Here is a 10,760-nt window from a genome sequence, read left to right on the forward strand (position 1 = left end):
TCGACCAACGTCACCTGCTCTCGCTCTCTCCTCCTCCTCCACCTCCTCTCTTCCCTCTCTCTCTCGCTTCTCCCTCATCTCCGGCCATCCTCCCCTGTGAGAATCCGTGCTTCTCGTTTTACAGTAACCTTTACCTTACCCGCCCTCGAAAATCGTTCGGCCACACTGACTCTGCTTCTCTTTCCCAACCATTTTCCTCGAATCAGCTGTCATAATTTCTTTCCAGTTGCTTCTCCCTTTTCTATCTCTCTATTCTGTCTGTCTCTCTCTCCCTCCCTCCCTCTCCCTCCCCATCTGCCCCGTCTTTGTTTGTTCTCTCCCATCGCCCGCCCGCAGTTCGCTCGAGATCCTCTTCTTCTCCGGGCGATAACTGCTCTCTGGTCCCCCCCTGTGTCCTGTACTTCTTGGCGCCTTGTCCGAGTCATTGGTCCTCGGTCGCCGGAGCCTTCCTTTCTGCGATTCGCCCGCCCGCTTCTCAACCTTTCATCTCACGCGCACCTCCACTCAACATCCACCGTTTGGATATCCCGCTCTTCCAGCGCACCCCTCCTCAACTTGTGCTCCACCGACGCCAGTCTGGCTAAAGCGAACTTCCTACATCTTGCTTCAATATTTCTGCGCACTCGTTCGCTGTTGATTCACAGAGAGTCCTTTTGTCGATAGCATTTATCTAGCTACCGCTCATTGTCGTCTTCATAAGCCATTCGTGATGTCACAGAATCGGCCCGGGGTGTTCTCGAGTTTGCGCATTGGTGGTAAGACACGAACACTTTCCTTATCCACACCCTCGTCCTTCTCCAGACTCCAGACTCGAGACTCGTATTCTCGGTCATGTCATGCCGAGCCATGGCTAACTCTATTCTCCCATCGTTCATCCTTCTGTAGAGGTCGTTCGCGAGAAAGTCCAAGATGGACTCACTGGGGAAACCAAGGAAATTTCCTACTCACAGTGCAAAATTGTCGGCAATGGATCGTTTGGTGTCGTTTTCCAGACCAAGATGATGCCCAGCGGCGAGGACGCTGCCATTAAGAGGGTCCTTCAAGACAAGCGGTTCAAAGTACGTGCTCGAGGCAGGCATTTGGTCACTCCTGCGTGGTTGCTAACGACTCCCGTAGAACCGTGAGCTACAAATCATGCGGATTGTTCGCCACCCCAACATCGTCGAGCTCAAAGCATTCTACTATTCCAACGGCGAAAGGGTATGGATCACCTAACCTCCGCTTTGCTGCTAGGTTGTGGCAGGGTCTAGCTCTCGCTCGATCACCTCATGTGCTGACTGCCCTGAAGAAGGACGAAGTCTACCTCAACCTCGTCTTAGAATACGTACCGGAGACGGTGTATCGGGCATCACGCTACTTCAACAAGCTGAAGACGACGATGCCGATGCTGGAAGTCAAGCTATACATTTATCAACTCTTCCGCTCCCTGGCATATATCCATTCCCAGGGGATCTGTCATCGTGACATCAAACCGCAAAACCTCCTCCTGGACCCGAGTACCGGCATTCTGAAGCTTTGCGATTTTGGATCCGCGAAGATTCTCGTCGAGAATGAGCCCAATGTCTCCTACATCTGCTCTCGTTACTACCGAGCTCCAGAGTTAATCTTCGGCGCAACGAATTACACCACAAAGATCGGTAATCGTTACCTACTCGTATTCCACGATATCTTGGATACTAATTCTTGTAGATGTGTGGTCCACTGGTTGCGTCATGGCCGAGCTGATGCTTGGACAGCCGCTTTTCCCAGGAGAATCTGGTATTGATCAATTAGTTGAGATTATCAAAGTCCTGGGTACACCAACCCGAGAACAGATCCGTACCATGAATCCCAACTACATGGAACACAAATTCCCCCAGATAAAGCCACACCCATTCAACAAGGTACGCTAGGCTCTATCAGGCAATATGATTTGTTGTCAGAAGTCGATGTCTAACTCACTCACAGGTCTTTCGGAGGGCACCTCACGAGGCTATTGATCTAATCTCCGCCTTGCTAGAATATACCCCTACTCAACGCCTGTCAGCTATTGAGGCGATGTGCCATCCATTCTTCGATGAGCTTCGAGACCCCAACACTCGGCTACCCGATTCCAGGCACCCGAATGGCTCAACGAGGGATCTCCCAAGTCTTTTTGATTTTTCCAGACATGGTTCGTCCTCCATGCCTTCAGTCGATCTTGCCGGTCCAATTGCTAACATATCTCTGCGCTCGCAGAGCTTTCTATTGCCCCCGCAATGAACAACCGGCTGGTCCCTCCTCATGCGCGCCCTGCACTTGAGGCCCGCGGGCTGGATATCAATAATTTCAAACCACTCTCTAAAGAGGAGATGCTCGCACACCTGGACTGAATCAACGCCTGTGAAATGTGCGAGTAACACGCTCTCATTAGTACAAGGGCCATTGCTTATGATTGCAAGTCTTTGAATTCAGGTCCTATTGGCCCACTTTCATGCGCCGCGCGATTTGTGATACATGGGTAAGAATTTGTTAAACTTCTAGGCCTAGCCCATCGGCTGAAGCATCGGGAGCTGGCTTCTGAATGAGAGCAAGAGCGACGGAGAGAATTGACATAACGCAAACATGAGGGCGGAGAATTGGCACCAAAAAGGATGGCGGATATATGGTCAGAATGAAAAGAAAGAAAAAGAGAGCAAATGGGAAGAGATGATGTGTGACCCGGCGATGATCAAAAAAAGTTTAAAAGAGTGACTCGGGGATGATAATTGTTTCACAGACAGGGTTCGCGGAGCTGTTATACCCCGGAGCTACCGAGTTGTCTGAGACAGCTCATGGGAAGAAAAAATGTGATACCCTTGTTGCGCGAGTCTGCCTTTCGGAATTTGAGTCAGTCGTTTGCCAACCCTCCATAGGAGGAGTCCTTGCAGCAAGTGCCGTTACTCTTGTTCTAAGAGGCGGAAAAGGTATATCCTACAAATGCGTCAGATATTATGAGGATTTTCTCTGTTTGGATGCACATTGCGCTGTGCCTGTGAGTGTGCTTGAATATAGGTATTGGAGGTTTTCTCCTTGACTTGCAGCTCTAGATGCCCCATTTGTGTGTCTCTTTTGCTTTATTCTTATTTCCACCCCCTTTCTTGCTTCTTTTATCGAATTGTCGAAATCTCCATCTTCTGTTGCCTTCTTTTCCTGTTCTCTTATGTTTCTCCTAATATCATCATTTTATCACTACTTCTGGAATTCCTCAATCATTATTCGCTTGTCAAGGACGGTCATGCTGCTTGGCTGGCTTGCGACGGAGCTACTATGCTAGTACGCCAGAAATGTGCCTCTGACTTGGGCATGCCTGTTTTTTCCACCCCCCGCTTCGTCTCTAGAATTTCATAAACGTATGCCCTCCGCGTTTAATTGGGCAAGGTGTTTAACCCTTTACTAATGAACTGGCCTCCTGAAATGGGTATGCGACATGATCTTATACATACCGATCTTCGTATATCATTGTACTTGCACAGATAGCCACCACCGGCGAAGCCGGCATATTTACCGAAGGTAGAAGTAATTGATACCAAAGCAAGGTTATGGATGAGGTGACGATGGCCAGAAGCGCGATTTGCAACACACGGGAGTGGCTGTACTGAACATCTAGTCTTAGCTTTTCGTCGTTTTGGACTTGTACATAATAGGTACATTTTGCAATTGTCCTTCTGGGAAGCGGTGGCGGTCTCCTCCTGCGGCAAGATAACCTCTCAACTGTCTATACCTTCTCATCTTCATATTATCCCACACGGTTCAGTCAGCTGAAACCGCGTCATATCCAACCATTCGTTGAATCATCCTTTCAATAAAAGTCCCCTAAGATGAGTTTTCATAGCTTCGATACTTGTAAATACTGTACGTTAGATGGACAGTTAGATGACAGTCATCAATTTTGATTATCAGTTCTTTACTCGAACTAATTAGTTCAGTTAACCACACAGTACGGAAACTCCATACTTAATCAAATTATCTAAAGAACCATTTAGTTAGTTAATCAAGTTTATTAGTTAACTAATGTAATCGGACAGCGAACCAGCATAACAGTGAACCATCGTTTCCTATATAACTACCACTATAAGAATCACAACTCCATTATTTTAGTTAGAATAGATAAATCAAGTAAGATATACAGTTCTTTATATAGAAGTTTACAAACTATAGATAAAACTATAATGATATATATCTTAAATATAAGATTTATAGATATTTCAGATATATTATACTTTGAATATACTATCTATAGTCTAGTAAAGCTATATAAATCAAGAGATAATACTATATTTAATACTATATTCTAAGATAATATAGCTGAAATTCTCTTTATGATATATCTTATCTGGCTTTATATATATTATAATTTACTATATTACTTTTACTAATATCTTATAAGTGAAAATATTATAAAGTTACCATTTTTATAGTGGTAGTTATATAGAAAAACAACAGTTCGGTGTCGCGCCGGTTGGGTGTCCGATTACGTTAAGTGATGTGTCAATTATTGTGTCAATTATGTAATCAGCGGGTCGGAGGAACCCAGCCTCCGGGACTACTGTACATCATCATCAGTTGGCTATTTTGCTTCAGAACGTACGCGCTTTTGCCGCAACAACAACCCCGATCAGAGAGCTTGTAGCTTCAACCTTCTCTGCTACATTCGCTCCAGACTATTACACCTTACCTTTGTCTTTTTTTTGCATTTTTGCGCCGACAATTCCGTGTGGACCTAGCACCCTCCCTGATGGTCGACTACGATCGTCGGCCCCATGGCCCAAGGGGTGGTCGCAAGAGGCGCTATAGGGGTCAGTAACACCTTACGTTCCTTGAAAATAGAAATTACTTTAGGCTGCAATGCCTCCATTTGTTCTGCTCTGTCATATGTACTATAGCTTCACATTACCAAATTGCCATCCTTACTGACAGATGTGTACGGACGTATAGAAGAAGATGATTACGACCGCCGCCAAAGGCGCAGATACGAGGAACCATTGTTTGTCAAAGTTCGGAGGCAGTTGCTCACAATTGCTGAATCTGTATGAACTCTCGCGAAGCCATGGCCCTTATTGGTTTGCTGGTACAAGTTCTGTAGCTAATCCTTTACACACTGACCTAGGCTGCCAGAAGAGCAGAGGATGACGCTATTCATATTGCAAGAACAGTGGCTGAGAACTACGGCGATGACGAGATTAAGGCTGTGTTTCTTGACACCGCAATCGAACTGTATGCAAACGCCTCCTGCGAACAATCACTACTCATGGCCCAAAGCTAATAAGCATCGAACAGTATCCTCGAGCAGCCGTTAAAGATCCCTTTCATTGCGGCAACAGTCCTTGCTGCAAACGCCTTGAACTCAGAACCTGTTACAGATATATTGAAGCGAGCAGGTGAATCTTTGCAAGGGTACATCGATGCTGGTGCGTGGCGTGAAGTCAAGCTCCTTCTGCGTTTTCTCGGTTGCCTTCAGGGTGTTTTTGAAGGGGAAGGAATTTTTCCCGTTTTGGAAGAGATATTTGCGCGCGCGGTTGACCTTCAAACGGCTTCCTCTGAAGATGCGAGTAATCCAGTAGCACGTTTCTCCGTACCCATGCTAACCGCCCTCGACAGTTGCTCGGTCTGGAACTCGTCAAAATCATCCTCTTCATCTTACCATACGTAATGGCATCGCCAGCAACCGGTTTTGAACCTCAGGCAACTGCTCTTCTGGAAAAGACCGATATCATCGCTTCTACTCCGCATGCTCTTGTGGATCTCGTGAACCCTTTCAGTCTCCCCGAGCACAGGCTGACTGCCACAGAGAGCATAATCAGCTTGATGCAGAGACAGCTCCAGGAAGAATCGAGTCGGTCCTGGGAACTCGCATGCCTCCCGCGCCCATGGAAACGAATTTCTGAGACCCTCGAATCGCAGAATGAAACTCAAGTCGAAGTTCAAGATGGAGAAGAAGCCGAATCGCCCAGGGCTCTGACATTTGCAACAAAGCATGCTTTCCCGCGAGTCATCATTCCCAATCCTGTCTACAACGGAGCAAGAGCGATCTTCCCGGAGATCTATCTTTCTGTCTATACGAATCAAGACATTGAGACAGTTCCGCCAACATCGGACATTGCTTCGTCCCTATTACGTGATTCGCTCGTCGATACGATCAACATCCTTGATTTTAACCGTATTGCAACTGCGAAGTATCTCATCGACGTTGATTGTTATTTCACGCCGAATACCTTCGTCAAACGAGCCACACCCTTTGATCGCTTGCGTGAACTACCCGCTGATCGGCCTCAATGGAAGCCCGAAGACGTCGCTGTGGACGCGGTATTCTCTCAACTCTTCCAGCTGCCATGCCCTGAACACAAGTTCATTTATTACCACTCCGTGCTTACTGAGTGCTGCAAGATTGCTCCTGCGGCCATTGCTCCAAGCTTGGGTCGGGCTATTCGATTCCTATATCGCAGCCTTGAGACAATCGATCTCGACCTCAGTCATCGATTCCTGGACTGGTTCTCTCATCACCTAAGTAACTTCGGCTTCACTTGGAAATGGAGTGAATGGTAAGCTCAATCCAAATACCTTGATTCTCAATAAGCTTAACTGTCTTATAGGATTGAGGACCTGGAGTTACCCGCCATTCATCCTCGAATGGCTTTCATTGCCGGGGCGCTCGACAAGGAGATCAGATTGAGTTTCGCCCAGCGTATCAGAGGAACTCTACCGGATCCCTATCAAGAATTGATAACAGAAGGGAAGGAGAAGGATATTCCAGACTTTAAGTACATGTTTGATAGTAAGTTCAGGATGCCCCGGATATTCTCCTTTCCCTTGAACTACCCACATTTTTCTGCTGGGGCACACCTACATGACTACCAAACTGACAGATAAAATAGCTACACCGTATGCAAAGGAGGGTAAGGAAATTATGCAGCTTGTTCGCAAGAAAGCAAGTGATGACGAGATACAACCCTTCATTCAAGCGATCGAAGAACAAGCCAAGTCTTTAGGTGTTGATGATCCATTGCTTCCATCCACCGACGCATTTGTCACCGCTATTTGCTTCGTGGGATCTAAATCTCTTTCTCATGTCCTTTCATGCATTGAGCGAAACAAGGAGCGGCTATTGGCCATTGGCCCAAAGTCCCCTCAAGCTCAACGTCAAATTATCACATCCGTCATGAACTATTGGGTAGATCAACCGGGTATCGGTATAAATATTATCGACAAACTCCTGAACTACACGATTCTCACCCCGCTATCAGTCGTCGAGTGGGCTCTAGTTGACAGCCTTGAAGCAGGTACGGTTCTTGCAAAACCGCACATCTTTGAGATGATCTCCGCCACCGTTGGGAAGGTCACAAACCGTCTCCGACAGATTGTTGCTGCCCGTACTCAGTCCAGCTTGTATGAGCCTCAACTAAGCGTTCTGGACGAGACTTTGAAACGTGAAAAGGCCGACATGCAAGCCCTTTTTCGAGTCATTGAGGACTCCATTGTATCGGTTGCTGGTGGCAGTAACGATGAGCTAATGGAAAGAGGGGACGGGAGCGGAACTATGCCTGAGGATGAGATCATCCGGCGTTGGGGCCAGCGGTGGCTCAGAGTGTTCCGGCGCAGAGCTGGCGTTGAAGAGTCTTTCATTGTCGAGGCCATGACCAAAGCAATTCCAGTCGGCACGGTGGCACCTTCCCCTGTCCCAGATGAGCTCATCGCTTCTGAGCGTGTCCCGTCAAATGGAGACATGGATTTGACTGAGATGGTGCAGGAGAATTGACACTCCCATATTACAGAAGGGCAATTTTTAGTCCTTTGTCATATGATTTTATGTATAATTGTGAGAGTCAGGGTTGATTCACACTATGTGCCCGTATGTGTGTGTGTTATTATCTGTATGTAAGATCAATCAAAAGAACGGATTCGCGCAATGGGATAAAATCTACCTTTATCCGCCAGTCTCGAAGGTTTTTGGCAAGCGAGAGCTCCGACAAGGAAAGACGCAGGAAAGATTCTCTGGGCACCGATGGCATAAAAACGCATTTGGTGGAATCCCGAAGAGTGATACGTCCTTCGCGCGATTGGAAAAGTCAAGACCCGAACCAAGCCTCATTGGAGAATAAAGCCGAAACAAATCCCTACATTATGCTGAAGAGTGGTTCCCACGGGCTACCGTCCGGGGAAATCCGATGTTACAGTCAAATCAATATCGGGTTTCCGATGCTCAAAAGTTGTCATTAAATTGCTTTGTACATGCTGGTAGAAGTTTCCCTACTCAAAGTTTGGCAAAAATGTATGTACAGGCGAGATAGAAGGGATGCCCAGCCGTAAAGGTGGAAGTGTTCACACAAAATAGAAGTGTTAAAGCCAACAGCGCGGCTTGATCCGAACAAGCATTAATGAGGCAAACATTGTACCAGAAAAGATGTGTACAAATGGTGATTACGTAATATGATGACAGGAGCAGAAAAGAAGTATTGTAAGGGAAGCACAAACCATGAAATCGTAAAGTAACCCTGCCCTCGAGTGAGAGTCAACTGGGTCAGGAATCGACTTTGGATGAGTTAGAGTCCGGTGCGGTCAAATCGCGTTGCTGCAATTCTTTCACATGACCATCACTTCCAATTAAGCTCTCTAGCCGATATCGAGCGTAGCCAGCTCTCAAGACTATCCCGTAGAAACGATTTGAGAGACCAGAATAGGATCAAGCGACGCCGCCGAGTCGAGCTTTTTATAAAGTGACGAGAAGAGGCATGAAGACAGGGGTAATGAGATTTGCTTCACAGCGTCTTCTTAGTCTCGTCTTCGGCCAAGTATCTCCGATCATCCTCGCCTTCAACAGTCTGCAGGATGGTCTCCATTTCTTTTGTTTGCCTTTTCCATTCCTCCTGATCATTTTTAGTCTCACGACGGAAGAGCTCGGCGTTTGGTTTCCGGTAGCTGCCACCCAGACGATCCCATAGAGTAGTAAATTGGCCGTAGTTATAATTGAAATAAAGGTGATGCATGGTGTGACAGGCGGCGCCGTTGACGACGGGGCTATTGGCCACGTATTCACCGTCATGGATCAGTACGGTCCATAGGTTAATAAACCCGAAGAGGAAGACATATGCAAGTTTTTGAAGGGGAAAGATGAAAGGGAAGACGTGGTAAGGAACGCTCTGAGACCATCCATCGAGAGGGTGAAAAGCGTGGGAGGCGAACGGGCTAGGCATGATCCACTTGTGGTGAGGCTTATGCAGTGTCTTGTAGATCAACGGATGGTGCAAGCCACGGTGGATCCAGTAGATGCAGAGATCTGTAAAGGCGATGAAGAGCGGGAATTGCAGGATGCTATAGTAGGGAAAGGGCTCTTCCTGGAAGGTATCGTAGAGTTTGGCGTAGCCACGGACTTCCGCCACGAGAAAGGGGGCAGTCAACAGGGACATGACAGGCATCGATTGCATGGTTTGAGTGATTTCCATGGGAATCTGGTTCTTTAGAAATTTAGGGTGGTGAACTGTAGTCTTGTCCCAAATGAAGATGTACGACAGTGTTGCACAGATGAAGTAGACAATCAGACCAAAGATCCTATTCACATGACAGTCCTCCGTTAGCAATGAGGATGTCCAAGGGAGGGATATCACATACCAAACAATCAAGAAAAAACTAAGAAACTGACGGTAAATGTTGTTTCTCGGCCAAGCGCTCAGGTAAGCATATTTGCTAGGCTCCAAGTAGAACAAATGCGTGGCCGGTTCGTAGACGTAGGGCCTCGATGCGCCGAATAAGGACAAGGTACTATTGGCAGCCGTAGCGAATCCAGGGATTGAGGCAGAGGATGAGAGCGACAGAGGAAGGAGCGAGGAGTAAAGGCGATCACCGATAAAAGTGTCCCAAACTTCGAGGGCGATATCCATGATGGTGTGCTGATTGCCACAGAGGAGAGGGAAGGAGAGGCGCGGTGAAAGTCGAAGAAGGGAGACAAAGAGAGGGGAGGGTTTTTTTTGACCAAGCCAAGAGTCAAAGTCTCCTAGAAGAAAACAAGAGTTCTTCACTAGGGTAGCTAAGTATTATAATATTTAATCAGGTAGAGAATTGGGTCAAAGAGACCTCAAGAGATATTGAAAAGGGGAGGAGAAGGGATAATTGGGGGAGGGGGGGAGGGAGGGAGGAAAGACCAAGAGGTACTTAGTAAGTTGAGTTGCTGTGAAGGGAAAAGGTGATTTTGTACTCTATAATAATGTACCTGTTATTACTAGTTACCTAGTTGAAGAAATTATGCAGGCACCCGGTGGAGAGTGAAATACAGTGGACACCAATTAAAATGATGTTCTGTTTTGGACGGAGAATCACACCAGAGCGGAACAAACCCAGCCGTTAGTCATAGTTCCAGTGGGGAACATGGATCCTCATAGAGTACTTAAGGACGATACTTGAGTATAACTACAACTAAGTTCCTAACTATAAATAAGGTACTGTACTCTGGAGTAAATACGAGTAGTGTATATTTACTGACTCCATGAATGAGTATACTCAGATGAACAATGATTCCGTGCCATAGTAAAATCCCCATTATTGTTGGACGACTAATGCACCAGTAGAAAAGGTATTCATGACTATAGTCAGTCACAAAGTGGTAAGTCATCCAGCTTTTGGGCTTCTTCACAGCCTCATGGTATCAGCAATTCATAACCCAGTTCATTTCCCTGGGAATAATCATAGAGTGACCTAACTACCTTACTAGTTAGGTAGTTGAGAGGAACGAGGTACGGAAGGGACCTCTCGCTTGCTTTTGCTGCAGCCGC

General features: G+C 46.7%; 3 protein-coding genes across 3 annotated transcripts; 2 read left to right on the top strand and 1 right to left on the bottom strand.

The window, feature by feature from the left end:
* The first annotated feature begins 462 nt into the window (after positions 1 to 462).
* BP01DRAFT_180199 (GSK family serine/threonine-protein kinase) lies at positions 463 to 2,568 on the top strand. Its single transcript, XM_025570866.1, has 8 exons — positions 463 to 755; positions 886 to 1,058; positions 1,117 to 1,200; positions 1,289 to 1,637; positions 1,690 to 1,883; positions 1,948 to 2,152; positions 2,218 to 2,368; positions 2,434 to 2,568. Exons 1-7 carry the CDS (start codon positions 710 to 712, stop codon positions 2,349 to 2,351), a joined length of 1,185 nt encoding a protein of 394 aa, XP_025434270.1. The 5' UTR covers positions 463 to 709; the 3' UTR covers positions 2,352 to 2,368; positions 2,434 to 2,568.
* Positions 2,569 to 4,597: 2,029 nt separating this feature from the next.
* Positions 4,598 to 7,922, top strand: BP01DRAFT_413978 (NCBP1 family protein). Its single transcript, XM_025579028.1, has 7 exons — positions 4,598 to 4,796; positions 4,936 to 5,027; positions 5,108 to 5,214; positions 5,278 to 5,557; positions 5,599 to 6,539; positions 6,591 to 6,772; positions 6,873 to 7,922. The coding sequence occupies exons 1-7, from the start codon at positions 4,736 to 4,738 to the stop codon at positions 7,751 to 7,753; spliced, it is 2,544 nt and encodes an 847-aa protein (XP_025434271.1). The 5' UTR covers positions 4,598 to 4,735; the 3' UTR covers positions 7,754 to 7,922.
* Positions 7,923 to 8,753: 831 nt separating this feature from the next.
* BP01DRAFT_380199 (sterol desaturase family protein) lies at positions 8,754 to 9,872 on the bottom strand (the record flags this gene model as incomplete). The annotated part of the gene is made up of 2 exons (XM_025577210.1): positions 8,754 to 9,543; positions 9,604 to 9,872. The coding sequence occupies 2 exons, from the start codon at positions 9,870 to 9,872 to the stop codon at positions 8,754 to 8,756; spliced, it is 1,059 nt and encodes a 352-aa protein (XP_025434272.1).
* Positions 9,873 to 10,760: the final 888 nt, after the last annotated feature.

This window comes from Aspergillus saccharolyticus (genome assembly GCF_003184585.1).
Source record: "Aspergillus saccharolyticus JOP 1030-1 unplaced genomic scaffold BP01scaffold_5, whole genome shotgun sequence".
NCBI lineage: Eukaryota > Fungi > Ascomycota > Eurotiomycetes > Eurotiales > Aspergillaceae > Aspergillus > Aspergillus saccharolyticus.